The sequence below is a fragment of the Arvicola amphibius genome, chromosome 11 (genome assembly GCF_903992535.2).
Source record: "Arvicola amphibius chromosome 11, mArvAmp1.2, whole genome shotgun sequence".
Classification (NCBI taxonomy): Eukaryota; Metazoa; Chordata; class Mammalia; order Rodentia; family Cricetidae; genus Arvicola; species Arvicola amphibius.
In genome coordinates this window covers 108,808,638-108,825,296 of record NC_052057.2, presented here as the reverse complement: position 1 = coordinate 108,825,296, position 16,659 = coordinate 108,808,638, and the positions used below count along the sequence as shown (strand labels likewise).

Here is a 16,659-nt window from a genome sequence, read left to right as displayed (position 1 = left end):
TTATGCTTTGCCATGTGCCTCATGGCTTGTTACCTCATTTTTTATGCATCCTGCTTTCTCCATGACTGGCTGGCATCTCCCTGACTCCGCCCTCCTTTCCATCAGTCTCTGTTTGGTTTTCCTGCCTAACTTCCTGCCTGTCTGTCAGCTTTTTATTAACCAATGAGAGTATTACATATTCACAGTGTAGAAAAGGGTTGTTCCACAGCAGATCAGAGAAGGGGGAATTGTGGTACCATGGCCTAATGTTTGTACCTCCCCCATCTCCTGGTTTCATATGCTGAAATCCTAATGCCCAGGGTTGATGACATGAGGAGATGGTGGTAGAGATCACGGGGAGTGGTTACATCAGGAGAGTGGTGGTGAGTTTACAAGAGAGGCCCCGAGTGTCCCCTTTGTTGGCTTGTGAGAACGCAGTGGGAAGATGGAGTCTTCTACCTGACAGAGGTCCCTCGTCAGTACCCAGATCTGCTGGGAGCATGGATCTTAGACTTCAGATCTTCAGAACGATGAGAAATGCATGTGTGTTGTGGAGGCCACTCAGGCAACGATGAGGGCCAGGGCCGTTCAAATGCACTAAACAGAAGCTAGTTGCCCACCCTGCAGGAAGCAGAGCAGCACAGCAAATAACAGAAAAACCTACCCACATCCACATTCTTCTGCCTTCTTTTAATATTACAATCCAATAGCTTTTTCTAAAAGGCCTTTGTGTAAATTAGAATTGCCTTTCCAGTTGAGCTGTGATATGATCTCAGGTCCGTGAACAGGATATGAATTTAGGCGATCTCAGATCTTTCGGCCAGCTCATTTAGAGGAGGAGAGCTTGCTGCTGACTTTGTCTAAACTAACGCCTGCCGCTTTTGGCAGCAGACTCTCCCAGTAAGATGCTCAGCAGCCAGCGGTTACATCCTATAGGCCAACCCCACGGCGATGGGGGTAAAGCTCTATTAAAAAAGCAATGTGTTCTCCTCAGGTTCTTGGCTGAGTGGTTTTGTATCCAGGAGTAAATGGCAACATCTACTCTCAGAACAGTGCCTCCCTGGCCCATAGGCTTTCAGCTAATGTGTTTAATGAATGAGTCAGAAGATTCTTTCTGCCAGTCTTTGTAACTGAACATGTGAAATGACTCTCAGTTTGGATTAAAGTCCATGTTGTTTCAGTTTTTAAGAGAAAATATCCGTTTTATCTCTTAGGCTGGGTGTTAAAAACACATTCAGTTGTGGTCAGCCTACAGTCTTGAGCTGTCTGCTTTCAGTTCTGCACAGGGCCATGTGGTAGCCTTGCTCTATGCAATGGCTAGTCTGGTGAGGAGTCCCCCCTGTGGCCTCAGAACCAGCAGCACCAGCACAGCCTGGGAACCTGTTGGTCAATCCAGGTTCACTGTCCCAGGTCATAGGTCCTGAGTCAGAAACTCAGTGGCTTGAGGCCTGCTCCCTGTTTCTGAAGAGCTCTCCCTCCGGTGAGCACTCAGGACGACATGTGGCTTGCAGACTGGTTGAATGCACATTCGGGTTTTCTGAGTGAGCTCTGTTTTTGGGAGCTTGTTAAAATATGGACTTTTGGTCCTGCCCGCAGAGGGGGAGTCAGGGGGATTTGGTGGGGTTCAGGAATCACTGTTTTGTCTTTGGTGGAAAAGCTTACTCCGTTCCCCCCCTTTATCCCACTTGATTACCCAGTAGCTATCTGGGTAGATTACAACAGCTTCGTCCTATTCAGTATCTTTAAAGAATTCAGGTTACAAATAATCTAAGGTTTACTTCAGATTTACTTAAGGAGATTTCAGAAATACAGGCATCTAAGAATATCTAGGTTCTACTAATTCAAAGCCCCTCGTTAAGTTATGGTTAAATCTGGTTTGCTTAGTGTTTAAGTTTTGTTAAGATATTATGCCATCTGAGAAACATGTTTTTTTTTTTCTCTTTAGCATTGATTGACAGTTGCTAGAAGGTATTACCATTGTAATATCTTTATGTATTTTGTATCATGGGATGACTCTTACCAAGATTCAGTAAGAGAAAATGGTTTCTTCATAGCTCTCCTCTTTCTCAGTAGTATACAACTTGTTCGTCAGAGTAAAACCTTACTTTAAAATAATATTTATTTATTTTTATGTATATTTGTATGCCTGTGTGGGTGTGTGTATATCACATGCATCAGGTGACCTGGAAGCCATAAGAGACCTTTGGATGCCCTGCAGCTGGAGTTACAGATGATTGGGAGCTGCCTGATGTGAGTTCTGGGAACTAAGTCCTGGTCCTCTGCAAGAGCAGTAAGTGCTCTTAACTACTGAGCCATCTCTCCAGGCTCTAATGTGTGATTAAAAAAAAAAATCTATCTATCTATCTATCTATCTATCTATCTATCTATCTATCTATCTACTATCTATCTATCTATGTATCTGTCTATCTGTCTGTCTGTCTATCTCTATCTACCTGTCTATCTACCTGTCTATCTATCTATCTATCTATCTATCTATCTATCTATCTATCTATCTATCATCTATCGATCTATCGATCTATCTATCTATCTATCTATCTATCTATCTATCTATCTAATTTATCTGTATTTCTGTATCCTGGCTGGGCATTGTTGGGGCCTCAAAACTAAGTGCTTGGTGGAATGTCTGCTTTTTCCTTTGAAATGACTTCCCTATTCAGTGCGCTTGTCTCAGCTAATGTCTTTCATTGGTCTCCTTCCATCTGATTGGCTGCACTGTGAGTACTGCTAGTCTGGTTAGGAAAGGGTTAACGTTTTCCAATCCCAAGAGAAGTCATAGGCGATGGGGAAAATCTGGTTCATTTTGTTTCAAAATAAACCATACCTCAAGTAAGTACAAACAGCTGCAATGCGGGCTGGGAGCCAAAAGAAACCAGTGTGGTGCTAGGAACTCCAACCGAGAGGAGTTCATGTATCATGGATTTGAGGGCAGGCTCCATCTCGAAATCATTAGGGCCCAGCAGGAGCACAGTCCTTGCTTGTCATGCTGGGCTGGTCACCTCCCTAGTCACCAACCCAAGGAAAACTGAGTGGGTTTTTTTTTTTTTTTTTTGAAAAGGTGGCCTTTCTTTCTTTCTTTCTTTCTTCCTTCCTTCCTTCCTTCCTTCCTTCCTTCCTTCCTTTCTTTCTTTCTCTCTCTCTCTCTCTTTTCTCTCTCTCTCCCTTCCTTCCTTCCTTCCTTCCTTCCTTCCTTTCTTCTTCATTTTAAAAAAATTACCCTTCCTTCCTTCCTTCCTTCCTTCCTTCCTTCCTTCCTTCCTTCCTTTCTTCTTCATTTTAAAAAATTACCCTTCCTTCCTTCCTTCCTTCCTTCCTTCCTTCCTTCCTTCCTTCCTTCCTTTCTTTCTTCTTCATTTTAAAAAAAATTACTCTTCCTTCCTTCCTTCCTTCCTTCCTTCCTTCCTTCCTTCCTTCCTTCCTTCCTTCCTCCTTTCTTCTTTTTCTTTAGAAAACAAAACAAAACAAAAACAAAACCCCAGAAACCAAAACCCACCAAAATACCCCTTCCTCGGCCCCAGAACACTGAACACACTACACCTGCACCTACGAAACAGGGAACTCTGGGGTGCAGGCATTTTCTGCTTTGCTGCCTGCACTTTTTAAATCTCCTCTTGCTTGGCTTCAGCAGCAGGCATATGCACCCTGGCCCTGGGGCACAGCACTTTCTTCTGTAAAGTCAGGAAAATGTTGGTCAGAGGAGAAGGCCTTTGGGGTGGTTTCTCCTCCTAAGACAACAGCTTATCAGGTTGGCAACACCTCCCCTCCCTCCCCTCCCCCAGAGGACTAGGGATTGACCCCAGGGCCTTACACAGTTAGGCAAGCTCTCTATCACTCACTGAGTTGTATTTAACCCTAGCTACACCTGTGTCGTTCTTCAGCTTGGCCACCAGCTCCCTCTGCATGCCAGTTCGAAGGCTGTGTGTGACATTTACTGTGTGCTTGCAATAGCCTCCTGGGGCTTTCTGGCCTCGCAGGGTGGTGTCTTTCCCTAATGATGAGATGGTTTGAAGCCTCTTAGATGTTAGGTCTCCATTTGGTTTTCCAGGTGATGCTGTGAGGGGAGGCTTGCTGGGTGATATTTTAGGGGTTTTACTAATCTCTTCACAGTTTATTTAGATAAAGGAAGGGAGGTTCTTCCTTTGCATTTTCTGAGGCTTTCATGATAGAGAACTTTAACAGTTATCTTAAAAGGTATTGCCATTAGATAGTGATAGGACTATAGATCAGGGAAGACGGTGGGAGCTAGGGTGCTATCCCTGTGATTTAGGCCCCATTTTTTTTTAAATTAGTCCTCATAGTTTCTAAAATCGCTGTGACTAGATAAAAATCGCTTAAATTTTTTTTGTATCTGTTCCCTTGTTTCTTCAGTAGAGCTGCAGGGTTGAAATGCAGTCCATAGGATTGCTATATGAAAAAATAGAACTCAGCTGAAAAGCACTTGCCTTGTAAGAATGGAGACTTGAGTTCGACCCCCTAGAACTCACACAAAGAAGTCAGCTGTGGCAAGTACTTATAACCCAGCCCTGTGGATGTGGACGTGGGCAGATTCCTGAAGTGTGCTGGCCAGCCAGCCTAGTCTAGTGGCATATTCCAGGCTAAGGGGAGAACCTGTCTCAACCAAAGAATGTGGCCAGTGCCAGAGGAACAATGGCTAAAGTTGTCCTACACACACACACACACACACACACACACACACACACACACACACACACCACATACTCACACATATATAAAGAGAAAATGAGGCCAGGGCAGGCTGTCCTTACCGATACTTCAAGTTGGTAAAAATCACGTATGTGAATTGTCAGGAAATGGGAATATTCATATATGTTACACCCAGCTAGAAGTCATTGCCTTCCAACACAAGGCTCAGTTTTATTAATTTCTCCTCTGTACTTGTAAATGGGGGTTCACTGAGGTGGAGTGGTGCATCCTGGGAGCAGAAAAGTAAAGGAAATTTAGTGCCTCATTATTTTTCCAGTACTAAAGTAGTCTACATCTTTTGTTGTTGTTGCTAAACTTTTGGCGAGTGTATATGTTAGATGCAGGTTTCATACCTATTTTCTTTAAAGCTGCCTTTTATCTTCGGTTTGATTGGATTATTTCAGGGAAGCTAGGTTTCTTGTTTGGCTCTAGAACTTTGAAAATAAACAGAACTTTCATGTTTTCGAATAGCACTTTGTGGGCTGAAAGACATCTGGAAGAGGTTATTCTCCTGGTAGGTGGAAGAAATCTCACAATCTTCTGTCTTCAAAGAACAAAGCACCTTGTCACATTGCTTCTAGATCCTTGAAACGGAAGCCCTGAGGGTCATGTTGCTGGGTCATCTCCTCTCTGTTGTGTATCAGACATAAGTTCATCGAACACTAAAGATTTCTGTGGCTTTTGAAAACAGAGCCAAATGTGGTGGTCTGGGGTTGCCGACTTTCCTCTGAGTCTAGACTTCTTTTCCGGGAATCCTATTTGAGTTTTGGCAACATACTCTTAAGTTTTGATTTGTCTGAGACATCTTTTCTTTTCTTCTCTAAGACCAGGCGGGCACATGTGTGTCTGGGATGGTAATCTAATTTTTAACAATAACTTCTGCCCAGCTTGAAAATTACAAAATTGAGTTTATTCCTGGCCTTGTCTATTTGTATGGGTGATATAGCAAAATATAATACTTTCATCTGTAAACTTTTTATCATAGATGTTTCTGGAATAAAAGGACCTCCCCTGGTCTTTCTTCCCCCCTCCTGATTCCATTTCTCTCTCGAGCCTATAGGAAAGTTGCAATTACGGCACAGAGTATGAAGAACCTTTATTTCAGCAGTCAGTTGAGGGTGATTTGCTTACATTTATATTCAACAGTGAGCTTCACGTACTTTATAATGTAATCCTCCCAAATGAGGACATTCTCCCACAAAACAGCTTTCCAAGTCAATCAAGATTGTACTGTCTTCTGGTTTTCACATCCTATTCGTGTTTTCTCAGATTACCATCGTTACATCCTTGGCAGCTAATGGTTCAGTTCATGACCTTGTACTGTCTATACCTGCCCCAGCTCTGCCTAGTCTCTTTCATATGGAATACTCAGGGGCTGCACACAGTAACTTCAACCTTGCTTCACCTCCCTGTCCTCCCATGCCTTCCTCTGAAATCTTGGTGAAAGCCTTCATAACCCCTAACTCTTACATTCTACTTGACTGCAAAACCAGGATCACCTTGAAGATACCGAAATCTGCCTATTTGAGCAATAGTCAGCTTGGTGGACCAAAGATAAGTGGCTTCTTTGATGGGTGGTGTCGGAGTGTCTTGTACTTACTTCCCTGGAACAAGACAGTTCTCCTTTTAGTACAGAATAGTATCTCAAGATCAACATGCTGCGTGCGTTTGTTTTTGTTGACATACGTCTTCTCCCAGTGTTCTCATTATGAGGACACATTTATACTTATCTTTTTTTAACCTCTTTTCTGATTGGATACCAGACTGAATTCTTCCTCATTGGAATATCTGATATTTTGATGCTTCTGTGTGTTATACCCAGTGGCCCATCTTATATGGTTTTCCAGCTTTCCTAGTGGTATAGAGACTGATTCTCAGGTCTGAGCCAGTGAAGATCGGGTACCATTTCCTTTACTCTGCTCAGGTGGCTGTCTCTGCTTCTCACAGTTTTCTCCCATGCATTCTCCGATAAGTTTTCTTTGAAACCTAAAGGAAAGTACTTTGAATCTCTTGAGCTTTCTTTCTGTTTTCTCATAGTCAGTTCCTGGAGCTGTAGTTTTTTCGGAGCTTCTTGGAGTGCCGGATCTATCTCCTCAACTCAGTAAGTGACCCGTGCTCCACCTGGATTTTCTTTGTATGGTATATTTGATTCTTTGAAAATTCTTTTGAAGGTGTAGGAAATGAACCCAGAGCTTTGTGCATGCTGCCCCCAAGCCATACTCACATCTCACATGAGTCAGGAAGTAGTTGGGGCAATTATACAGCATACTCGTCTTTTTTCTCCTTCTCAAGGATCGTTGTCCTTTGTTTTTAGTGTCTAATCTTTGTATTGTTTAATCATCATCATGATCTTATCATCATCATCATAATTATTCCTATTATTTTATTATCATCATTGGTTATTAGATAAGCTTTTTCATCTGGTCCATGTTCCTTCCCTTGAGTACATTCTTTTTTAGTAGAAAAATTAAATACACATACCACCTCAGAGAACAAAACCTGTTTAAGTATTATATATTTTTCTGTGTGTTTCCCCACATAGGAGAAAGATATTTGAACACCATCTAGTCTTACTGATTAGACACACCTGGATTGAATGTAAGCATATCTTTAATAACTTAGTTAATAATACTATTATCACTAAGTGTTCAGATGATTTCATTTTTTTCTGTCATATGATTTTGCATTAAAAATTCTGGGAGCTAAATATTTGCATGTAATATTCATTCCAGCATACAGTAGAATCACATACCTTCAGACTCAAAATAATGTTTAAGGATTCTGATATATACCATGTATACACATGCCTGTCTATAATGGATTCCAGAAAGGGGTTAGCAATTGCATCCACGCTAGGTATATTTTTAAGTGGCTGTTCCTTATTCTTTACAAATCCACCGGAGAAGTGTCTTTTAAGCAGGACTTTTGTTAGGTAAAATCTTAAGAAGAGCCTCTCCACGGACACAAAGTCACTCCAATTAAAACAGATTAGGCCAAATAAAAAATGCCCACATTTAATGAATACAGTGCTCCTGGGTGGACCGGGACACCATGGCAGGGAGAGGAGGCCATGCAAACCCCGGAGACCATGTGTTCCTTTTTCCAGCTCGAGCCTAAATAGCCTGTGGGAGTGGTCCTGACCCTCCCTGGGGAGGGGTCAGTGCTTAGCAGGCTGAGAGAGTCCCGACCAAGGCAACTCCCAGGCCAGGGCCTGGGTTGGCGCTTCCAAACATTCCAGACTTCTTGGATATAGGGGTGTCCGAGGGCTGGGGTCTCACTTTCAATCGAATAACTTTTTTATGCTGAGTTATACTTGTTTTAAAACACTTTTGCATCTTTTGTGATTGTTGTTCTAAGCACTCAAAACTGATTTTGGTGTATTCTTCCAAAGAAGGATGAATGTCAGCTCCTTTGAATCTCAGATGATAGATCATACACCTCTGTCAACAGAATCCCCACCTTTAAGAAGCTGTGTCGGGCTGAATCACTCCTATTGACACAACCACAGACTTCTGTATTAAGGCTGTTTGTCCTCTCCCCTACTTGCCCTTACTTCTTCCTTTTGTCTGTGCCCCTCTTCCTCCAATCTGCTTATATATTCTTATTCCTTAGTTTAGACCATTTGAGAACTACTTCTGATGTTAGAAGTGCATGTGTGTTCTTAGGAGGAAGCTTCAGCCTCTCCAGCGCGGGAGTTTTTCTTCGTCTTCAGAGGTTCTAGTGCCATCGTTGGAGCCCCGCTCTCATTCACTCACCATCTGCCTCCAAGAACCGCTGATGTAAACATTGAATATGGGGATGGAATCACCAATGTATAAACTTAAAAGATTTCGTTTTAGATTTATTTTGTTTAATTTGTCTGAGTGTTTTACTTTCATGAACACATATGTCCATGAACCATATGTGTTCCTGGTACCCAAGAGGGTTAGAAGGAGGTATTTGGATCCCCTGGAACTGTATCTATGGATGGCTGTGAGCTTCTTTGTGGGTGTAGGTGCAGGGGACCAAACGTGGGACCTTTGCTGGAACAACATATGCTCTTAACCACTGAGCAACCACTTCAGCCCCAACGTACAAACCTTTAAGGTCACATCAAACCATAGCATGTCTCTATATTATGAGATTGTAATTCTATGCTCATTAAACATTACCCTCTGGCCCATTCTTTCCTCTCATTGTCTGGTAACACTGGTATGCAACCAGCTTCTTTCCCTTAGCAAAATGTCACTAAGGTGCACCTTTATTGTTGCCTACGTCAGGGCTTCGTTCCTTTTAAAGCCATAATAATATCCCATTGTACATACCAACCAGTTTATTTATATGTGTGTATCCATTACTGGACACTTGGGTTTTTCTACTCCTGGGCCATGCTATGTGAACATGGGTATGTGATTAGCTCCTAAAAGTCCCATGTTAATTACTTTGGAAATGTGTTCAAAAGTGGGATTGCTGGCTCATAGTTTGAGTTTTCTGAGGCTCTTCCATACTGCTTCTGTGTTGACTGCAGCATTTTACAGTCCTGTGACCTTCGTTCAAGGGCTCTGATCTTTTACTTCCTCCTTCTCATGACCCCTTGTTATAGTTTTTCTTTGAAAATTCTTAGTAGCCAGTGCCGTGGAGCTTTCCTGTGGCTGTTTTCTGTTCACCTACACACGTCCTTTAAGGAAGTAGTTCCTCTATTCCTTTGCCCATTCTTTACTACAGTGTTTGTTCTTGAGCTAAGAAAATAACCTTCTCTGATAGATCATCTCTGTTCCATTTGTTTTCCTCGAGTGGGCTGGTTATCCTTATTTGAATGGTTTCTATGCCGTGAGCCATAATTTCTTTCTGGTTTTTTTTTTTTTTTTTTGGTTTTTCGAGACAGGGTTTCCCTGTAGTTTCTAGAGCCTGTCCTGGAGCTAGCTCTTGTAGACCAGGCTGGCTTCGAACTCAGAGATCTGCCTGCCTCTGCCTCCCGAGTGCTGGGATTAAAGGCGTGCGCCACCACCGCCCGGCTCATAATTTCTAACAAACGCAACATTCTATTACCATGAACCTTTGCGCTCCCTCACCCACAATGGCTTTCCATGACACCGCTTTGGATTTCTCAACTGACACTTTACCTCATGTGTGGTTCTAAACTATTTGATTTGGGGTGTTGTTCTTTGCATTTCATTTTTTTTTAAAAAAAATTGATCAGTTATAGATATTTGTAAAGTGTTAGCCTCATGGAGCTTGCTAAGAAAACGGTGTTCTTTTCTTCTGATTTCCCTATTGTCCCAATGTGTGTTAGGTCTTTATTTCAGTTGGGTCAGTGTTTATTCCCATCTATTGTTGTGCTGGGGATTGCATTTGAGGCTTTAAACCTGTGGACTGGCACACGTGAGGTAAGTACTGTATGGCTCAGCTGTATCTCCAGTCCTTTGTGATTGGGTTCTCCCTCCTACCATTCAGTCCTGTGTCAAGTGAAAAGTGTGTGGATCCTTTTCCTCTGAAAAAACTTTTGAGTCTGTTTTAAGTTCATCATCTTCTTCATGCTGGCTTAGTTTTCTTTGTATCAACTCTTCATGTAATACCAGCTCTCTTAGTGTTATAAACTCATTCTCAGTACATCCAGATGAACAATTGGTCTACCAAGGATCCCTTCTCAGTCCTTGTGTGTGTTGCCCAGGGATTGCTCTTCACAGTTAATTTCCTTTGGTTTCTCTGTGTTAGCACTTACTGTCCTAGTTGTCACCTCCCTTTCCTTCCCTTTCCTTCCTGTCACATCTGTTAATTACTTCCCTCATCATTGTCCCTTTGTCTTCTTGCATGTAGGGATCTTATTCAATAGTCCAAAGGCACGTGGATGCCCACCTATTGGATTATGAGTTCCCCTCCCCCTTTTTTAAGGTCTGTCAAGATTTTTAATTAAATTCAATGTTGCCGTTGTTTCTTTTGCAGTGCCAGGCTCCAATCCCATTGCTGCTCACATGTTCAACATGCACTTGCGCTCTACTGCTAAGCTGTAGCCTGTTTAGCTCTTCTAGGACTTTTAAACCTCTACGTTAATGTGATCCTATCAAAGCTCATTGAGCTGGGTAGCTTCTTATGGACCTTTTCACGCTACAAAAAGGACTTTCCGTTTTAGGGACTGTTTTGAGGTCTTCCCTCTCCCCCACCTTCTTTCTTTCTTGAACCTAGGGCCACATATGTGCTAGTCAAGTATTCTAACTCTGATCTATACTCCAGGCAGTACGGATCCTCCACTTACCACCTTTTATCTTCAGACAGGGTCTCCTTAAGTTGCCCTGGCTATTCTTTAACTTGTAGCCCTCCTGCCCTAGCTTGCATTCCTTTACTCCTTTAGTCTTCTGATTTATCTCTTAGGGTTTCTACTCTAGTTCTCTATTCCTTTGCTCTGTTCTCCCATTTTATCTGAAAATTCTGGCCAGCTTTCTTAAGTTCACATTCTAATCCTTTTAAATTAGGAATTATTGCTTTTAAAGCATCCTGTTTTTGTTCTGGTGACTGCAGCATCTCTTTCTGGAACTAACTGTTGTTAAGTCTTTTCCTTCCAACCAAAGATCCTGGAGGACAAGCCCTTCTGTCTCATGCTTAAGGGGAGGGAAGTCTGGTGGCAGATGCTGTCTTGTTCTGGTGGAGGGACAGATGGAGACAGACATTAAGAAAGACAAGCTGGCTTGCCTGTGTCTCTTCTCCTTGATGCTCTAGGTCTTTGGTCCAGAATTTTCTACTGAGTTTCTGCCAGACTGTCAAGCTTGTTGCAGAACAATATACAGATATAAAGTCTGATTTGTTCCCTTTTTCATCTCAAGTGTGTAACAGTTTTCTGAAAATTGGGGCATGATTTTATATTTTCTTGATTTCAGCAATGATGATGATAATTTCTTTCATGTAAAAAATTTTTTTTATACAGAATCTCATGTAGCCCAGGCTAACACCAAACTTGCCATGTAGCTGAGAATGACCTTGAACTTCTGATCCTCCTGTCTCTACCTTCTGAGCTCAGGATTATAGGCCTGTGCTGTCATTTACGCCTTTCTTCCTGCTAGGATTTCATTCACCTATCCTGTGTTGGGGTTGGTCTTTAAATGCAGGTTTTCCCACCTCAAAGATCTGGTTTGCCTTCTCTTCACTGAAAACTTTCTGTTTTCTATGTCCTGCCCTGCCTTCGCTTCAGTTCACAGTCTAGACTCACCTTTCTTCGTCCCTTTGGTTAATGATAACTCTTTTTTGACCTTGTGTCCTACCATGGTGACATGCTCTGTGTTCAGAAATGTACTGAGGTGTCCTCAGCCATCTTACGAAGATGAACTAGAAGTTTCTGCTCTAAGACATATACTTACTGCTTAAGTAAATATCGGCTCTAATTCTGGAATCTCTTTATTTAAACTCTGTCTGATGTGTCTGGGCTTAGTGCATTTGAAAGGCTCTCTGTTGCTCGTCTTTGGAGAGAGCCGGTGTCTACTAAGTCTTTCTTCTTTTCTCTCCCTCACCCTTTCTTTGCTGCAGATCTACCCTGTGATTTTTCAAGAGACTTGCATGAGTCACTCCTTGACCAAAATCCAGTACAAGGAAAAAGGTTAGGCTTGGAGTAGATTAATTTGCCAATTAGAGGTTTATCTTCTTGTGAGGCCTGGGGAGGGAGCCAGCTCCATTTGAAGCAGTCAGATGGAAGTTTGCTTCCAACCAGAGTTTTTCTTTTAGGTCTTTGGTGTGGCATTCCCTAATTAGCATAGCCGTTGTCATCTGGCATGGCTGGCCCCCTCAGCAGCCAGCTAGTGGCATTCTTCTCTCACAGTTTTCTGGTAAAATCTTCATAGGAGTAAGGCTGCTAGAGCTGACTTGCTTAGTTGGCTTCTAGAGGCAGAGGCTCTCTTGAAAGAGTTAGTGTGTTTCAAATGCGCCCCAGCTCTCCCAGGCCTGGCACCCTCCCACTGCTGAACACACTTCCAGGTCCGCTAGATTCTCGTTTGCTTGTTTTCTGTATGTGCACTTGGAACTTGCAGTTTCTCATGAAGAGGGTGTGGTGCCTAATTTCATCCTGGACCATCCACGTCTATTCTCTCCAGCACGGGTTTGTGGAGGTGTAGGCAATGGTTTCTGCAGTTTCTAGGACTGATTCCTAAGGTTTCTACCATCATCCATCCATCTGGTAATCTATCACAAGGGATGAACCTGTGTGTATTACTTATCGGAAAATTTTAGTTTCCACCTAAAATGGTGCTTAATTGCTTGTGATCCTTGATACTCCATTTCAATTTGTATAATTTTTCTATTCCTTGGATGAACATCTAGATACAGCTTTCCACTTTGCTTTCCTATACCATAAGTAGCTTCCATTTCATTCCTTACTGTTTGTATTCATAATCCCTTTGTAAATTAAAAAAATTATTTTGTGTTGTGATGCATAGATGAATGTGTGTTCATGTGTGTGTGTCACATGTATTTGCATACATGCGATAGCCAGAGGGTAACTTGCTGTGTTGGCTTCTGGAGGCCAGATGTCTTTCTCAATGGCTTAACACCTCATTTCTTTGTAGGTGGAATTTTCATGTGACAGTGGCCACTCCCAAATAATCATTCAGAAACTTAATATTAATTGTAAATGCTCAGCTGATAGTTCAGGCTTATTACTAAGTAGCTCTTAAAACTTAAATTAGTCCACTTCTATTAATCTATGTATTGCCATGTGGCTTGTGGCTTTACATGTTCTCCAGCATGTTTGTTCCCTCTGCATCTCCTGGCAGCTCTAGACTCTGCCCTTCTCTCAAGCATTCTCAGTTTGGTTCTCCTGCCTAACTTTATCCTGTTCAGCTACTGGCCATTCATCTTCTTTATTAAACCAATCACAATGACATCTATTCACACAGTATGAAGGAATATTCCACATTTCTTCAGATGAGGAGCTCATCCCTTTAGCTAGACTGTTTGAACAGTAAACCCAGAGAACCTCCCATCTCTTCTTCCCCAGAACTGGGATTATAGGATTCTTCCCCCCTTCTCTCTCTTTATTTGTATACATATGTGTACATGTGCCTATGTGATGTAGAACCAGAGGATAATCTTGGGTGTCATCCTGAGGAATAATGTCTACCTCCTTTGAGACACAGCCGAGACAGGGTCTCTCATTGATCCATCAGTCACTGATTAGGCTGGACAGTCTGTGAACCCCAGAGACCTTCCCGGCTGCACCTCCCCAGTCCCGGGACCACAGACATAGGCTACCACACTTAGAGTTTTGTGTGGATGCTGGGGCTCAAACTCGTGTACTCATACTTGCAAGGCAACCGCTCCACTGAATGAGCTACCTGCCCAGTCCTCCAGTACTCTTTAAGTTGGAGGGTTGACCTGTAGAAGAACCTGGGCCCTGGCATCAGGCAGGTCCGGCTCCAGGTCTTATAGCCCTCCTGGCTTTGTGACTGTGACTGGGTCATGTGACCTTTTGAAGTCTCAGAAGTCTCCCTTGTGACATCTAACTGAGACCAAGCAGAATGACCACTACTGAGCTTGGTGTGCAGAGGGCTTTCTCTCTCTTTTCTCTTGTTGTTAGTAATGATGACATATGACAGCTTGGTTTCGGGGGTGGGGGTATATCCTTTTATTGTTATAGACGAGGTGCTTGTGTTCCCCTCTGGGCAGTCTTTGTACTGTGGTAACTGAAGTTACCTTAAGCTAAAACGAAATGGACCTGATTATACAGTATGACTCTTATAGAATAGAATCCCACTTACTGGCTTTTTGTTGTTATCATCATGCTCTTCTTGTCTTCATTTATGAATATGGAAAGATCATATGAATTATAAATGCACAAGAAAATGGAGAAATGAAATTAGGGGTGAACACAAGGTCATGTGTTGCTATAAAACAGTGTGCTGTAGGTCCTATTAATTTTCCTAGGGTAGAACCCACAGTCTAGAAGCTGTTGTAAAGAAAGCCATTGCCCCTTCCCCTGGGCCTTTCATTTAAATTGTCAATGTCCTTCTCTTCCTCCTAAGAGTAGAGCTGAGGAAGATGTCAGCATTGGCTCAGGATAGCTGTGGCATCCCATGTTGACGCTGGGCCAGGACAGCTTTTGAAGCTTGCTTGCTGTGCTTTTGTTCATAAAGCGATTACCCTTCATTTAGAATCAGTAAAAGCTGATATGAGTCAAACTGTGGTGTGAAGGCATAATACTTATGCAAGAATAAAAATGAAAACTTGCAGGCCGTGGGAGTTGCTGTGTGACCGGGGCATTTCTACAGAGGCTCAGCAGCCTGGAGCCGGTAGCACAGCACACACCGTGGGATCAAAGGACTGGGATTAACTGTCCAGCTTCTCTGTTCCCACTGCACAAGGCTCAGATGGTTTGACCCTTGGTTTGTGACTCTTATTAGTAAGGAAGCTGTCATTCTCCAAGAGCTGAAGAATAGTCAGGCATCTCCTCTCCTCCTCACTCTGGCCTTCCTTATGTTTTTGCAGGCTAACAGTTCCTCCTAGCATGACCGAGATCTGATCAGCCAGCGCACGCATTGTTTCCTGTGCCCGGCTCTGCAGTGCTGGGGCCTCCTCATTGCCCCAAACTACAGCACTGTCATGGCGGCTGCCTCTACTTCTGTCCCTGTAATTTCACAGCCCCAGGTAAGTGATTTGACCTGGGAGATTTTGTTGTTGTTGTTGTTAACCATGGCTTTGTGCAATAGTCAAATTGACTTTTAAGGAAGCATATTCTGATGAATCAAGCACACCTCTCTTTGTCACTTGCTGCTACGTTGACGGGATGCTTTGGAGAGAAAGATGCTGTGTAGTTCAGGAAGCAGCTAGAACTGACCTCTGTTCACAGGGGACAGGTTTAACACACTCGGGATGAGAATGTCCAGTTGGCGCTCCTGCCATCAAGCTCCAAAACAAGACACGTCAGAAGTGAATTCTGCTTCTCTTATTTCTGCCTTCTTGAGGGGAGGGTGGTGGTACAAATAATATTCCTCAGTTTAATCTAAGCCCTCCAAGACTTCTTCATTGGCCCTTTCCTGTAATTATTATTTTGCCTTGGCCCATTCTGAAAAAGTTGAAAACAAAATGGAGTTCTAGAAACTTCTGAGCAGTAGTCTCAGTAACTGCTTTGGCTGTACATGAGGAGCAGAAATTCTTCCAGGATGTCTTCTTTGTTTAGATTATGGTGTTACCTGCTGCTCTGAGTGTGCTAGTATATTAGTCTCAGCAGGCAGTATGTGCAATGGGAGGGAAACAGACTTGGCCTCATTAGGCCTTGGTTCATCTCCCTGTTCCTTGGACTGGTGCCTCCTTGTCCCTCCCCAGCTTCAAACTGCACCCGTGTTATTGTCCTTCACACAGTATCCAGTGGAGAAAACAGTAGCTGGTATGCAAAGCACTCAAAAGTGTATAGTTTCTCATCTTCTTTCCCTTTCTTGTGACTCTTCTTTATCCCATGTGACTTCTCATTTATGACGCTCAATTTTAGGCAAAGGTTTAAGAAAAAATGGGTACCTTTGAGCAAGAGACATTTTAAATACAAACAGTACACAAAATACTGGGTTTCATTGTAATATTTTCATATATTGTTGTATTTTTCTCATTTTCCCCATGCCTCTTCTGTCCTGCCTCTGTCCTCCCTCTTTCTGGTCTCCCCCACTCCATCCACACTCCCCTCTGTTTCCATGCCATGCATATGGACTGTATTTGTTACTTTTTGCTGCTGTTCTAAAACACCATGAACAAGGCAACTAAGAGAAGAGGGTGTTTATTTGGGCTTCTGGTTCCAAAGGTGTCAGAGTCCATCATTGTCATGGAAACGCAGCAGGCATGGCCTCTGGAGCAGCAAGCCCAGAGCTTAGCTTGACACATAAGCAGAAGCAGAGAATGATCTGGAAGTGACTTGAGAATTTTAACTCTTTAAGCCCACTTCCAGGGACATACTTACTTCCTCCTGCAAAAACCACACCTGAATCTCCCAAACAGTGCTACCAGATTGGGACC

The 16,659-nt window shown here is 42.9% G+C and overlaps 1 protein-coding gene across 1 annotated transcript in view; it reads left to right on the top strand.

The window, feature by feature from the left end:
• Positions 1-15,174: 15,174 nt before the first annotated feature.
• Positions 15,175-16,659, top strand: part of Lpar1 (lysophosphatidic acid receptor 1) — a 66,424-nt gene continuing 64,939 nt past the window's right edge. Inside the window, exon 1 of the mRNA XM_038348149.1 lies at positions 15,175-15,303. Coding sequence (XP_038204077.1) covers positions 15,259-15,303 — 45 coding nt within the window. The 5' untranslated portion in view covers positions 15,175-15,258. The remainder of the gene's footprint in view (positions 15,304-16,659) is intronic.